This window comes from Monodelphis domestica, chromosome 1 (assembly GCF_027887165.1).
Source record: "Monodelphis domestica isolate mMonDom1 chromosome 1, mMonDom1.pri, whole genome shotgun sequence".
Classification (NCBI taxonomy): Eukaryota; Metazoa; Chordata; class Mammalia; order Didelphimorphia; family Didelphidae; genus Monodelphis; species Monodelphis domestica.
Window position 1 is genome coordinate 176,192,777 of NC_077227.1, and position 15,786 is coordinate 176,208,562.

At 38.5% G+C, this 15,786-nt stretch overlaps 2 gene segments (V, D, J or C); one reads left to right on the forward strand and one right to left on the reverse strand.

The window, feature by feature from the left end:
• The window catches only part of TRAV18.2 (T cell receptor alpha variable 18.2), a 311,022-nt gene that overhangs the window by 188,440 nt on the left and 106,796 nt on the right, over nucleotides 1-15,786 (forward strand).
• LOC100618688 (T cell receptor delta variable 3-like) lies at nucleotides 4,602-5,887 on the reverse strand. The segment is given in 2 exon segments: nucleotides 4,602-5,467; nucleotides 5,799-5,887. Coding segments are annotated over 2 exon segments (447 nt in total).

The window sequence follows — 15,786 nt, forward strand, 5'->3', positions numbered from 1 at the left end:
AATGGATTGCAAGTTAACATAAATAGCATTATTTATCCAAAAAATCATATTTTCAAAAATTTAGGGAGAAGAATGAAAATAGTTTTACACATTTTTGCAATCCCCTTAATATGTTGATTAACAAAAGACATCTGGATTCTTATATATACTTCTGCTTTTAACTGTTGTGATATGCTTCCAGGGAAGTATCTGTAGAAAATCAGTCTCCACACATATGTAAATAGGAAAGGAGAGCAGTATTTCAAAAGCCAAATATCATCTTTGTATTATTATAAAAACAGAAAGTCTCAGAGAACCCCAAGGGTGCACAGAGCACACTTTGAGAACTGCTGGTCTAAGGTAATATGCCATTCCTACAAACAAGAATCTATCCTGTGTTTAAGGCTTCCATGCACAAACAAATCTTCCATTATCTGTCAATAACCCATTCTGTAATCCAGAAAGTTCTTCCATTAAGCTTCCATGAAATTGTGTTGTCTAGAGATAATAAAATAGCTATTTCTATAGCATGATAAAATTTACAAAGCACTTTACCCATATTTGCTCATTTGAGCCTGTGAGCTAGGAGGTACCTACTACAGGTATTATCCCCATTTTACAAATGAGGGAATTGAGACTTAGAGACATTAAATGACTTGCCTGTGGCCATGCTGCCAGAAAGTGTCAGGGGTAGGATTAGAATTTAGATCTTCCTGAAACTAGGTTCAGTCCACTATCCATTATACTATTCAGTCTCTTTTTAAAAATCTGATTATAGAGAGTGGAGAGTAGACATATATCACAGATCCTCCATTTAAGGGGAAGGTCCAATGCTGCTGCCTCATCATTTCCCATCCAGCTGCTGATTGCCAAGTCAGACCTTCCCAACACTTGCCCCCCTTTTTCAGTTTCCTTCTTTGTGTTGTCTTGCCCCCTTAGACTGTAAGCTCCTCGAGGGCAGGGGCAATTTTTTTTGCCTTTTTTTTTGTACTTGCAATGTTTAGCTTGGTGCCTGACACATGTTAAATACTTAATAAATATTGCCTGGTAGATTAATCCCCTTCCAGACAACAACCTTTAAGACACTGGAAGTCAATTACAATACTCCCTTCAAGTCTTCACTTCTCCATATTAAAAATTCTCCATTCTTTCAACTAATCTTCACATGACGCTTTTGAAGTTTCCTTGCCTTGAATGCACTGAATGAATCAACCTCCTTGTCTAGCTGTACTCCAGCACTTTTTCAATGTCCCTCCTAAAATGGAATGCCTAAAGGGGGAAGATTGATGTAACAACAAAATCATTTCTCCTGAAGTTGTGATTCACTTCTCAGAGGCTTAAAACTCACTTTGATTGTCAACAGAAAAGAGAATGCCTAGAATTATTTTTTTAATTTAAATTTATTGATTTATTTATTACATTAAAATATCCATTAAATTCTTACCTTCCCTCCCCTTCCCCCATTAGACAAGGCATCATTTGACAAAAAGATACATGCACATATAAAACTACGTATTATTTCTATTTATCAGTTCTTTCTCTGGAGGTGAATATACATGTCATTCTTCAAACAATATTTTTATTTACTGTATATAATGCTCTCTTGGTTCTCCTTGTTGCATTCCTCATAATTTCATATAAATCTTTCCATGTTTTTCCAAAGTTAACCTTCTCATCATTTTTTAAAGCAGAGTAGTATTCCATCACAATCATATGATGCAATTTGTAGAATTATTCCCCAACTGGATAGGAAGGGATGCCTAGAATTCTGGTGGCATCCTCTTCACATCTTTCACTAGTAGGGACTTCCATGCATTAATAACCACACCACTGGGACATCTGGGGTTCCCAGTCTTCCTAGAAGGCTCATTTGGGCTCGAGCTCCTATTCTAAACTGAGGCTATAAGTGATAGATAAAAGCCAGGGAACATGTCAGTTCTGACATCAGATCACAGAAATGTTGAATCGTTCAAGGTGCACAATTGGCTATTGTCTTAGACCAGAGAAGCCCAAGGAGCCAGCAACTGAATGACTGGCATGTTCTACTCTTAGACGCCTTGTTTACAAGTCCTCAAAAAATGTCCATAATCACACTGAGGCAAGGGTCAGACTGCCAGATGAACCAACATCCCAGAAAAGAGATCCAAATCTCAAAGCCTGGATATGTCAAGAAAAAGCTCTACTTTTATTTCATGACATGACTCGAAGAAGTTGGATGAATGACAGCATTCCTCTGCCATCCAAGTAAGCTATGCCCACAGGTTATGATTAAGCAGAAGAATAGCGTTGATGAAAAATGAGAAGCAGTGGTCTGTATCACAAACTACTCGAACTGGCCTTGGAATTGCAGTTTGTTGCATTTAAGGAGGGAGAACAGGTACTTGCTCATCTGTGTTAGCCTTGGGGACTCTGGAAAGAGTGATTCTATTCTTTCTCTAGGAGGTAAATTTGCAAAAGAAGGGGCAAGAGAGAAAATCTAAACCTAAGATAGAAAACTAGCCCGCTCAATTATACTGAAATGGAAGCTGGTTTAATGACGGGCTCACTAGTGTTAAGAGGGAAGATGCAGAGCCCCTCTTGCTTTTCCCCCTTACATGTATAAATGGAGCATTCCCTATCTTTCAAAGCTTTATTCCATATTCATAATGTTAGTGATAGCTGCTATTAGCCCACAATCCATACATGTCTTCCCTACTTTTATTTCAGCAGTCAGAATATAGCTCAGTCTTGCCAAACTATAATCTTATAACCATGGGCTAAGAATTCATCATTTCTGATTAAACTTCTCTGAACCTCAGTTTCCTCAGCTGCAAGGGATGGGGAGGCATCTAGGTGGCTCAATGGATTTAGAACCGACCCAGAGATGGGAGGTCCTGGGTTCAAATTTGACTTCAGATACTTCCTAGCTATATGACCCTGGACAAGTCACTTAACCCCTATTACCTAGCCTTTACCACTTTTCTGTCCTGGAACCAATATACAATACTAATTCTGAGATGAAAGATAAGAGTTGTTGTTTTTTTTTTAAGGGTTGTACTAGATAATTCTTTTTTTTTTCCCTAAGCCCTTACCTTCCATCTTAGAATCAACACCATGTATTGGTTCCAAGGCAGAAAAGCAATAAGGGCTAGGCAATGGAGTTAAGTGACTTATCTAGGGTCAAACAGCTAAGAAATGTCCAAGGCTGAATTTGAACCCAGGACTTCCCATCTCTAGGCCTGGCTTTCAATCCATTGAGTCACCCAGCTTCCCTCTGTACCAGACAATCTTTAAGATCCTTTCTATTTCTATCATACAAGTTCATTGAATATGGAATCAAAGGACCTGAGTTTCAGTTCTACATGACTTTGGAAATATCAATTAAACTCTCTGAGCTTCGTTTTCTTCATATGCTAATTAAGTGAGGTCAGACTAGATGATCTCTACCGTTCATTACAAATCTAACATTCTATTCTACTTCTCTGCTGTCCCACCATTCTTTGGGGCAAAGAATGAAAAGACACCATCCCCTAGAGGCAGAGCATGACTACAATTATAGTTTAGCCTCAAACCCTTTTTTCTCTTTCGGTTCATGCACTCCATTTTTCAGAAAAGGAAACTAAAGAACCAAAAAGTTCATATGCCTTAGTGAGGAAACCAACTAGCATGTTTCCTCTGACTCCAAATTCAACCCTCTCAAATCGCCAATATTCACGCAGTCCCCTCATGGGGAGAGAATGGGAGACAGAAAATGGAGATGTAAAAACTAAGAAAATAATGGCAACAAATGCTTTTAAGAAAAAACTGAACACTTAGTAAGTCCAATGCCAAGTTTGACCTCAGAGCACAATAAAGAGCACCTCCTTCCCTTTTTTGCTTACTGTAAGGGACAGTGAGTGTAGAATAGTTCATATACTGTCATACATAGTCAATGTGTTAATTTTGCTAAACTTCTTTTTTTCCTCTTGCTTTTGTAATCTCTGTTTCGAGGAATGGCTCACTGGATAAGAGAGGAGAGAAGAATATATTGGGAAATGACTATGCTATTAAAACAAAAGATCAATAAAAATAAAAGCAAAAGAATTTTTAAAGAAATGTTTTCAAAGTTTATCTGGTGGCTCATAGGTTGTCTCAGGTCAAAAAGGTTCCGTCAACTTTCTGGTGGTGTTGAGTGTCTCCACCCTTGGTGCGCCTGGTAGTCAGCTAGTCGACAAGAGTCCACAATCAGGATTAAACTTTCCAACTTGGCAGAATTTTCCAGTAGTCCTATCCATTGGTATAGCCTTCAAGAATCCAGCCCAGTTGTTACATTTGTGTCTCAAAGATATTAACTTCTCCACGAGAGCCTCCAGCGATTTAGACAGAAGCTTAACTGAAACACCAGAAGAATCATACAGAATTAAAAGGCATAAAAGGATTGTGCTCTACATCAGAGAAAGGCTACCCACTCTAATGAGATTATGGATCTATCTACCTAAGTATGCCCATTTCATTTTTTTTTTTAAATCGTTACTTTCAGTCTTAATAACAACTCTAAGGCAGAAGGGCAAGGACTAGGCAAACAAGGTTAAGTGACTTGCCCAAGGTCACATAGCTAGGAAGTTTCTGAGACCAAATTTGCATCCAGATCCTCCTCACTCCACACCTGGCACTCTCTCCACTGTGCCACCCAGATACTCTCATTTCATTTTTTTAAAATACATCTTAATTCCCAACACAGGAAAGTAGGGGAAATACCAATGGGACTGAAATGAAAAGAGACTAAAAGATGTCAAATGAACTCTTTTGTCTAGGTAAAATCATGGTGGGAAAGCACTGGACTAGGAGGAATCAGAAGATCTGTCTTTTCTTCTTATATTTGTGTGGCCTTGGGTTAATAGTCTGACTTTTCCAGGTCTCAGTTATCTCATTTAGAAAAGTAGGAGTTATAATTCAAGAGCATTAGAATTGGAGTCAGAAAACCTATGTTCCAAAACCCAGGGCTTCCAACTATATGACTTTGGGCAAATCATACAATCTGTCTGGTTCTGTTTCCTCATCTGCAAAATGAGTGGTCTGCACTTGATGCCACTTCCTTTGAGTTACTGAGTTCCCCTCATTCACAGTAGGTCTGAGCTTCCCACTGAGTGACAGGGGATTCCCCTTAGAGTTCTGATCAGGGCCAGCAGGGGTTTGTGTAAAGCTCCCCAGAACACCTGTGCCTCTGTGTCCAAGGCACAGTAATAAAGACCACCATCTCCAGGCTCCACCTCAGAGATCACCAAGTTGAATGTAGTCCGGGTCTTACGTTGCACAGAAAATCGATCTTTGGCAAAAGGTGCATTTACAAACCTGCTATTATCCCTGTACAAGACAAACTGGATGGAAGAATCTGGCTTTACTCGGTACCAATATAAGTCTGGGTTTCCATGATTAGTCTTATATTCACAGAAAAGAGTCACTTCCCTGCCCAATGCCACCTCCTGAACTGGGGGACTCTGGATCACTTGGTTACACCTGATGCTTTTGCCTGTGAATTGACAGAAGAGAAAAGCTGGTGAATTCCCTGTAAGTCTCACAGCATCAGCAAACTTTCTGTTCCATGAACCATAAGCCAAACCCATCCCCAATGAAAGAGGACTGAAGGAAGGAAAGCAAAAAGAGAATTGGGGAAGGCAACAACCCACTGATGGAAACTGACTTGGAAAGGAAGGAGACACATGGGCCAAGAGAGGCTGAGAGAGAGTTGGCTAGAAAAGAGAAGAATAAAGAGAAAATACCAAGTTGGAGACACAGACAGGACAGAAGAAAAAAGTTAGAATTGGGGCAAAAAAGAGATGTGTAACAATAAATTCACTCACAAAGTAAAATAAAGCTTAAGGCCAAGAAGAGAGACATTTCCCTTTGTCAGCTTCAAGGATGGAGAATGTCAAGAATGAAAACCACCAGGAGCCTAAGTCAGTCTCTGACAGGAAGAGGGTGGGACCTTCAGGGGCCCTAGAGGCACATGGCACCATTAACAGGTAACTCATGTCCCAAACCAATGAAAGCTGCCTCCTCCAGAACAGAAAATCACCAGACCTTGACACAAAGATTTAGACATCATCTTTCCTCCTAATGGTGGGATGGCAGCAAAAGCAAATTTATCCTGTGATATTGCCTGGTACATAAAGGTTAAAGTCAGAAGACCTAGACTCTGATTCCATTTCTTTGACCTTTACTACCTAAGGGATCTTGATTAAATAACAAGCTCTATGGATATCAGTTTCCTCAGCAATGAGGAAATTGAGGCAATTAAAGGAATTAGGGCAAGTGCTTCACTGAGACAACTGAGTGAAGCACACTGGCTCAATTCTGAAGCTAGCTCAGGTCCCTTTCTATTCCATTACAAACCTAGTCCAAATTTTACCTTGCAATAAAGTTATTCAATTGTGGGAATTCAAAGAAAACCTTATTGCATTGTTTGAACCTAGTTGTGCATGATTGGGAAAATGGACCAATTCTCCCTGCTATTTAGAGACTTTTAACTAAAGATCTAGCTTATACTGACCAGAAACACGGAGAGAGCCAAAGACTGATACAAAAAAGTTTTCTCATAATTATACATCTCAAGTAATCCATATGTCTGTCTGACAACTGACCCCACACTGATCGATCATTTATTGTTTCCATGTTCCTTTGATTGTTTATAGATACCTGAGAAGGAGTTGGACACTTTTCCTGAATTCTTTTCCTGAATTCAGCGAGTTGGATATGTTCATTCTTCCCATCCCAATTTGAAAAGTCTATAATCTTTCCTCTAATTAAAAATCAGATTACCTATTGTTGCATTGTTTCTTTTTCATTAACTGGTCTTATTTGACAAATTGTTTTTAATATATAAAAGTCTGCTACCTCCTGGTACTGGGGGGTCTAGCCCTAGGCTGAGGAAGGGTCCTGGTCCTGATTTGTTAGACAATAGGCATGCCTTGCTTAATAAATTTATATGCTCAGAAGATTAAATCTTTGTTTCCTCAGTCATTTCATCTCTTACCTGCCATAGCCATCAAAAAATTTGAGGGCTGGGAGGAAAAGAAAACGATCTTTGTTTCCAATGAACAATGTATGAAAACGACCAAATAAAATAATGTTTAAATAAAAAAAAATTTGAGGGCTGGACTAGATGACCTCTAAAATCCCTTGCAGCTCTAAATCCATGATTCTTTGATCTTTCATATAGTAGAGAGATAGCCTTGGAGTAAAAAAGATCTGAATTCTAGTCTCTAATATATATTTGTTAGGGATCCCTGAGAAAGTCACTTAGGATCTTAGAGTCCCCAAGCAACTCTTCTGGACTATAAGTTACAGTACCAGTGATGGATCTAAATTGGTAGAAGGAGTTTCCTCTTTAGGAGTTTCCAACAACAAAGAAATCACAAATCTAGTCCCCCAAAAAGAAAAATAAATGCAGATGGTGATTTTGAAAGAGAAGATTTAGAAGTAGAGCGATAGTAGGAAGAAATGTTAATAGAGGCAGATAATGGGGATAATGAAGGAAAGAATAGGATAGAGAGGTCAAGGAAATGAGAGAAAGGAAGAAGAAAAAGTGGAAGAAGGGCTGAAAGAATTGGAGGGATGTGGAAAGAGAGTAAATTCAATTGTATTTATAGCATATCTCTTGCCAGCTGCAGAAGCTCACCTCACTGAGGCTGTTTCCTCATTTGTAAAATGTTGGGACTAGATGACTTCTGAGGTCTTGTCTACTTTACAAGCTAGGAACTCCAAGGAAGTAAAAACTTATGGGCAGGATAGAATCCAGCCATAGCTCAGAGGCAGATCTATCCCCTTGCAATAGAGATGAGAGGTTCTTCATGTTTGGGGAGCATCCTGGACCCCTTTGGGCATCTGGTGAAGGGAAACAAAAGCAGAAGCTTTTCAGCTGAAGGACTTTGTAGCCCAGGCAGAACAAAGCTAATCACACACAAAGAAACAGAAAACAGAAGCCCATGCTGAACTGAAGACAGCAAATGCTTCTTCTCTACCTTGACCCCATGGGATTTGCTTATTAGCGAAACCTTACAGCTCTAACCCTAGACTTCATCTCCTGATAGCCCCTTTGGGGCCTTTCTGTGAATCCTGGGTTTGATCTGGTTTCTCTTTCAGGTCCAACCCTCCATCCACTGAGCTCATCCAGCTGCCTCTCTGAAAGAGTTAAATGACTTGCCCGAAGTCACACAACTAATAAGTGCCTGAGGCTAGATTTGAGCTCAAGTCTTCCTGACTCCAGTTCCTTCATTCTATCCCCTGAGCCATCCAGCTACTCTAGAGCAAACAGAATTAAATGACTTGTCTACAGTCCCACAACTAATAAATGCTTGAGGCTAGATCTGGGCTCAGATCTTCCCGAATCCAGGTCCAGCAGTCTATCTGGTGAGCTCCCTCTTCCTGGCACAAAGTAGATGCTTAATAAATGCTTGTTCCCTTCTCTTCCAAAACCTGGGGAAAGTTCAAATAAGTACCCTATAGCTGCTATTTCCAGGACTCCTGTGGCCTGGGCTAAGAAGGAACAACAGTAGAGGAGCTGCGATTTGCTCTTTTTTTCTGAGTTAACAACACTCATCCACCCCTCCCAGCCCCTAAACAACCATCTGTTTTGAAGATCTGCTCCTAAAGCCCAGAGTTCTATTTCCAGTTTCAATGAATAGAAATACACACTTGCCACCCCAACAAATATGTTATAGATCAGGAATAACGAATCTTTTTTTCCCCATATCAGGGGCCACAGGCTCACAGAAACAAATCAATTAAAGTTAAGTGCAATTTCATTTATTGGTTGTTTTTTCCCCCTCAGAGAACAACATAAAGCAAGCTCCTCAAATCCTTTTTAAATGAATAATAGGGGGCATAAAATGTTACTCAATACATAAATACAGGTTGTTTTATTTGGTGTGGTTTTAAATGAGAGGTAATGTGTGGGGGATAGAGGAAAGAATACACTGGATTTGGAGTCAAGACCTGGATTCAAATCCTGATGGACACTAACTAGCTATGAGACTGAGGGCAAGACCTCTCTAGATCATCTGTAAAATGGGGCTAATAATATTTCAGCCATATACCTTACAGGGTTAGCATGAGGGGAAAAAATGCATCATAAAATTTAAAGCACTATATATAAATGTGAGTTATTACCTGCCTTACAGGGATTTGGGAGAAAATTGCTTTGTAGGCCTTAAAGCACTAGATAAATGGGAATCATTATCTAAAAATAAACTTCATTTTCCTATTGTGACCAGTTAAATGAGAAGGCGGAGGACAGTAATACACAAAGAGAGAAAAAGACTAAAGAAGACACACACCAGTCAGTCAATAATAATTTATTAAGCATCTACTATGTGTTATTAAATCTATATTTTGGAAAGGGGGAAGGAAGGCAATACAAAGGGAAAACAGCACATATAAATAATATTGAATTTATTAACAGAGAAGGGATGAAGGGAGAAAGGAAAATGGGAGAAGGAAAATCTGACTGCTTTACCCTCTAATTAATTAAACCCACTATTTAACTACCTTAACTAATTACATAAATTCCTAAAGGCAAGTCCAACAGGTAACCAGATTTCTCACACTCAGAGAGTCTTTTGATGAGTCAGGTACAGGAATCCAGCTGAGTCCTCAGATGTCTAAAAGAGAATTTTCCTCTCTGTCCACCTGCAGGTATCAGGGAAAATCCTGATCACTCTTGCTTGATGGTGTTCAAAGAGGCTGCTTCCAAGATGACCAGGAGAGTCCAGGAGAGATCAAATCTGCACCCTTCAGGCTTCACTTCCCAGATCCAGACTGTCTGTTGGGGAACTGTGTCTTCAACAGTTTGGAACTTTCCCCATCAGTCCTGGGAGAATTCTGAGCCTTGAGGGTTTGTCAATCAAAACTCTTTGCACCCTCACTATAGTGTCAAAGGGCAGATAGGTGGGACAATGGATAGAGCACTGGGCTTGGAAACAGGAAGACTCAGAGTCATGAGTTCAACTCTAGCCTCAGACACTTCCTAGCTATGTGACTCTGGACAAGTCACTTAACTCTGTTTGCCTCAGTCCCTTCTCTGGGAAATGAGCTGGAGAAGAAAGTGACAGACCACTCTAGCGTCTTTACCAAGAAGACCTCAAAATGGGGTCATGAAGAGTTGAAAAAAACTGAACAGCAAACAATGTGCCAAGTACTGTGCCAAGCACCAGAGAGACACTTAGAGAAGGAAGCTCATTAGGCTTGGGCAGGAGGATGCAAAGTGTTCTCATTGTGTCCTGGAGTACCCTCAGATTATGGACTACAGAAAATAACGTCATGAGAAAATGATCAGCCACTGTTTGTTCCTTAATTCAGACGTATAGTGAGCACCCCCACATTATTCAAGGCCTTTTTAAACTATTCTTTTTTTTTAACCCTTACCTTCTGTCTTGGAGTCAATACTGTGTATTGGCTCCAAGGCAGAAGAATGGTAAGGGGGTCAAGTGACTTGCCCAGGGTCACACAGCTGGGAAGTGTCTGAGGCCAAATTTGAACCTAGGATGTCCTGTCTCTAGGGCTGGTTCTCAATCCACTGAGCTATCCAGCTGCCCCCTTTTAAAACTATTCTTATCCTTAACTGCCAGGTTCAGCTCAGGCACCACCTCCTATGGGAAACCTTCCTTGATTCCTTTCTTTAACACCCCCCCCCCGGACTAATTGCCATTAGTAACTATCTAAAATTACTTCAACTATTTTTATTTATGTATGAAATGTATCTCTCCCAGGTTTCCTGGGTTCTTTCCAAATGTATCTCCTAAAACTTTACCAAGTGAGCTCCATCTTGAATCTTAGGACTGATCTCTCCTCCCTCTTATCTTTCATCAGAGTCATCATCATCGGACCTAGGACAAGTTAAATTTAAATCATCAATATTGTGGGTATATCAATGCTCTTGGGAAGTGGTGTCTCTTTCATGACTACTCTGCTCCCCAAACTGTGTCAATATGAAAGATAATTCAAGTAAATCTGAAGAATAATGGTAGAAATCTACAGAATTCCCAGATAAAAGCACACTGCTTCTAACTAATCTCAGACAGAAACAGAGAAAAAGACACATTGGCAAGATCAATAACCCCATACTAGTTAGCTGTACCCTGAACTCCCTGGTATACCTCATTAGCAAAGTCAAAAATGGCCATGGTATTCATGGGAGACAAATTAATTCAGCTTCTGATAATCTACTATTAGTCACCAGGCACTACCCACTATCTTTGCCGGCCACAGAGGATTGTTGTAAGGGAAGTTTATAAACAAAACTCTCCAATCTCCTTCACCTCAATTACAAAGAAGGAAAGAGCTTTAATAAGGCATCCCTCCAGGACCCTATATTATTTAATATTAACTACACGAGATTGTTTAAGCCACACCAAGAGCCTCCATGTAGTTCTACCCTTAGTAACTGGCAGAGAAGCTGCCACACATACCCATCCAAGTACCAACTTCCAAAAAATTCCTAACATCTATATTACAATATGGCAAGTATCTAGCAGGTGCCTTCCTCCCTGCCCAACATTTATCAGGCTAGATTTTCCCTGAAATCCCACAAAACCAGTTATTGATTGCCTGGGTCAGAGAGGATGGGAGTATGCAAAACTCAAACTCTGAACAGCTTCCTGGTGGCCTTTGGTATCTGCCTAGTCCGATTTGATATATCTGCCTAGTCCCTTAGGAGCAGAAAAGGTGGGGTTTGGTGAATGCCAAGATACCACTCAAGTCACAACACCCTGCCATGATAAATAGATTCATTTCCATAAAAAAAAAAGGAGCAGAGGAAGGAATACAGTTAAGTACTACTGTATCCTTCTTGCATATTCTTGCTACAACTGGGCTAAGTAAACCACCTTAAGTTTTATCCCATTTTATCCCAATTTAGAACCTGAATTAGCAAAGTGTTGGTATCATGCCCACTTTTCATATATGCCCTTTATACATATCCCCTAGTTAGCCATCACAAATGAGAACCAAAGAAGGGATCTTCTATCCTCCTCCAACCAGACAAGAGTTGCCTTTTTTTTGATAGACTTTCCCCCACACCCCCAGTAGAAATTGGGGTACTACCACTGAGTGTTCTGAGGTATCCAGAAGTCCCTTATATATTTGGTTTCTCCCCTCTTTTCAAGGATACTGGGCTCAGTCTAGGGAATGTAATAAAGAGAGAAAAAGAACTACCTTCTCCAACTTTGTTCCACACAACTCCTCAGCTCATAACACAGAGATTCTTTTTTCCCCTTTAATAAATTCATTATTTATTGTTCTAATTCTTTTTTTTTAATTTTGAGTTTCAAATTTTCTCTCTCCCTCCCACTCCTTCCCCACTCACTGAGAAGGCGAGCAATATGGTATTGATTACTCACGTGAAATCATACAAAACAGATTTCCATATGAAGCCATATTGCCAACAAAAAGCAAGAAATATGAAGAAAGTGAAAAATTATATTTTAGTTTGCTTTCAAAGTTTATTAATTCTCTCTCTAGAAGCAGATAGCATTTTTTATCATGAATCCTTTGGAACTGTGTTGTGTCATATTTATTAGAGCAGCTAACTTTTTCACAGTTAACCATCATTACAATATTACTATTTCTGTATACAATGATCTCCTAGTTCTGCTCACTTAATTTGCATCAATTTATATACATCTTCTTGGGTTTTTCTGAAACCACCCCCTTTGTCATTTCTTATAGCACAATAGTACTCCATCATACTCATATGCCATATCTTGTTTAGTGCAATCCAAAAATCAATATTTAATAGCTTAATTGATGCTTAGAATATGATCAAATTATAATCTTAGAGTTTTAAGATGTAACTCAATGATTCATAGTAGTAATTTAGTTACAGACAAGAGTCTCTGTATGTAGTCCCAGAATATAACCTGATTTATAATCTTAAGTGTGTGTTATTATATTAATAATAATTCAGTTTCTATGTTAATCAAGTTGTACTTTATATCAAACTAATTCATATAAGAGGCTATAGGGTCCAGTGAATCACCCAAACATCATGGAGGCCAGGGGCCCTCAGAGGGTCCATGGAAGTTGAGCAGGAGAGCAGAAGCCCTCAGAGGGCTGGTGGGAGATGGGCAGGAGCCTTCAGAGGGCAGGTGCCTTTGGAGAGCTTGTGGAGATTGGGAATTTGGGGGATTTCTCAGAAAAAAAAAAGGTGGGTCAGGGACAAATAAAACTAGAAAAGTGTATGTATTTTGAAATTTGAGGTCTCAGGTTTTGAACTGGGGGAAACCTGCAGGACTCTGGACCTGCAATTTCTCTGCTTACAATTTCTCTGTGCAAGAGGGTCTCCCAGTCTCTTTTCTTTCATCAGTCATTTCCCGATGAACATCCTCCCAATTTCTAATTCTTTGTTACCACAGAAAGAATTTCTATAAATATTTTTGTATATATATATATATATATATATATATATATATATATATATATATATAGGTCCTTTTCCTTCTTTGATTCCTTTGGATTGCAGACCTAATAGTGGTATTTTGGGGTCTAAGGGTGTGTGCATAGTTCCAAATTCTTCTCCAGAATGAGGACCAGTTCACAAGTTCACCAATAATTCATTCATCTACCTATTTTCCCTCAAGCCCTCTAGCAATTGTAATTTCCAATAGGTGTGAGATGATACAACATAGTTGTTTTAATTTGCACTTCTCAAATCATTAGTGATTTGAAGAAATATTCATATGGCTATAGATAACTTTGATTTCTTCTTCTAAAAACTGCCTGTTTATATTCTTTGACCATTTATCAATTGGGAAATGACTCATTTTCATAAATTTGAATCTGTTCCCTATCTACTGGAGAAGTAAGGTCTTTATCAAAGAATCTTGCTGTTAAAAATGTTATACAGTCATCCCTTGCTATATCCCAGTTCATTTATATTGGCTTCACTGTATCGTGATTTTTTAAATATATATATGTATATATAATTCTGTATCACAGAGTTTTCACTATATCGCAGGACCAAACAGTGATGCGTTTTGTACCCTAGATGCTGACTGGTTCAGTGTTTATAAGAGTGTGGGAAAGGTTAATAAGAGTGTGAAAAAGGTTGATAGGAGAGTGGGAAGGGTTTATAAAGCCTTAAAATGTATATAAATAGTAAAATAAATATAATGCCACTACTTGGAGGATTTTCATCTATCACTGGGGTCTCTGGAACATAAATCCCATGATAGCTGAGGGATTACTGTATTACTTCATTGTCTACAATATGTTTTAGCAGAATTGAGTTTCCACGATTATCTCTTTTAATTGGATCTATTTTTATTTTTGCCTTGTCTGAGATCATAATTGCTACCTCTGTCTTTTTTTTACTTCATCTAAATCATAATAGATTCTGCTCCAGTCCCTTATTTTAACTCTGTAAGTCTTTCTGTTTTTTATGTGTCTCCTGTGAACAACATATTGTTGAATTCTAGCCTCTAATCCATTCTACTATCTAATTCTGATTTGTGGGTGAGCTCATCTCATTCACATTTACAGTTATAATCATTAACTATGCATGTCTCTTCATTTCATTTTCTTCTGTTTATCCTTTTCTCTATCTTTTCATTGTCTCTCCTCAGAAATCTTTTTTTTTCCTTCTGACCACTGCCTCCCTTAATTTCTCCTTCCTTTTATATTCCCACAATCCTTTCTCTTATCCCCATCCCTTCTATTTCCTTGTTGGATGAGATAGAGTTCTATACCCAAGTATTTATATTTGTGTGTATTTGCGTGTGTGTTTATGCATATGTACATATTCTTCCCTCTTTGAATCAAGCCTTATGAGAGTAACATTCAAGTCTTGCCTGCTACTCCTGTCATTTTCCCCTTTTCTGTAAAAGCTCTTCCTTGTATGCCTCTTTTAAGTTAGAAAATTTTCCCCATTCTACCTCTCCCTTTCCCTGTGCATTCCCTTTTCCTTGTTCCTTCATTTTTTGTGATCATCCAAAATAGTTGATGCACACTAATGCCTTCTGTCTAAATAGAATCCTTCTAATTGCCCTAATAATGTTAAAGATCTTAAGAATTATATGCATCATCTTCCCCTACAGCAATATAAACACTTTAACCTTAATGAGCCCTTTTATGATTTCTCTTTCATGTTTCCTTTTTTATACCTCTTTTGAGCCTTGTGTCTGAATGTTAAATTTTCAATTCTGATCTGGTCTTTTTACCAAGAATGCCCAAAAGTTCTATATTTCATTAAATATCCATTTTCCCCCTGAAGGATTATACTGAGTTTTCCTGGGTAGGTTATTCTTGGTTGTAATCCTAGGTCCTTTGCTTTCCAGAATATACCATATTCCCAACCCTCCATTCCTTTAATATGGAAGCTTCTAAATCTTGCATGATTCTGACTATGACTCCATAGTATTTAAATTATTTCTTTCTAGATGGTTGCAATATTTTCTCCTTGACCTGAGAGCTCTAGAATTTGACTATTCCTGGGAATTTTCACTTTGGGATTTCTTTCAGCAGTGGATTGGTGGATTCTACTAATTTCTATTTTACCCTCTGGATCTAAGATGTTAGAGTAGTTTTCCTTTAAATTTTCATAAAATACAATTTCTGGTCTCTTTTTCATCATGGCTTTCAGATAATCCAATAGTTCTTAAATAATCATCCTTGATGTATTTTCCAGGTCAGTTGTTATTCCAATAAGATAATTCACATTTTCTTTTATTATTTTTTATTTGTTTGACTTTTATTATTTCTTGATGTCTTATGGAATCTTTAACTTCCACTGGTCCATTTCTAATTATTTTAAATTTTATTTATCTCAGTAAGTTTTTTTACCTCCCAGAATCCTGG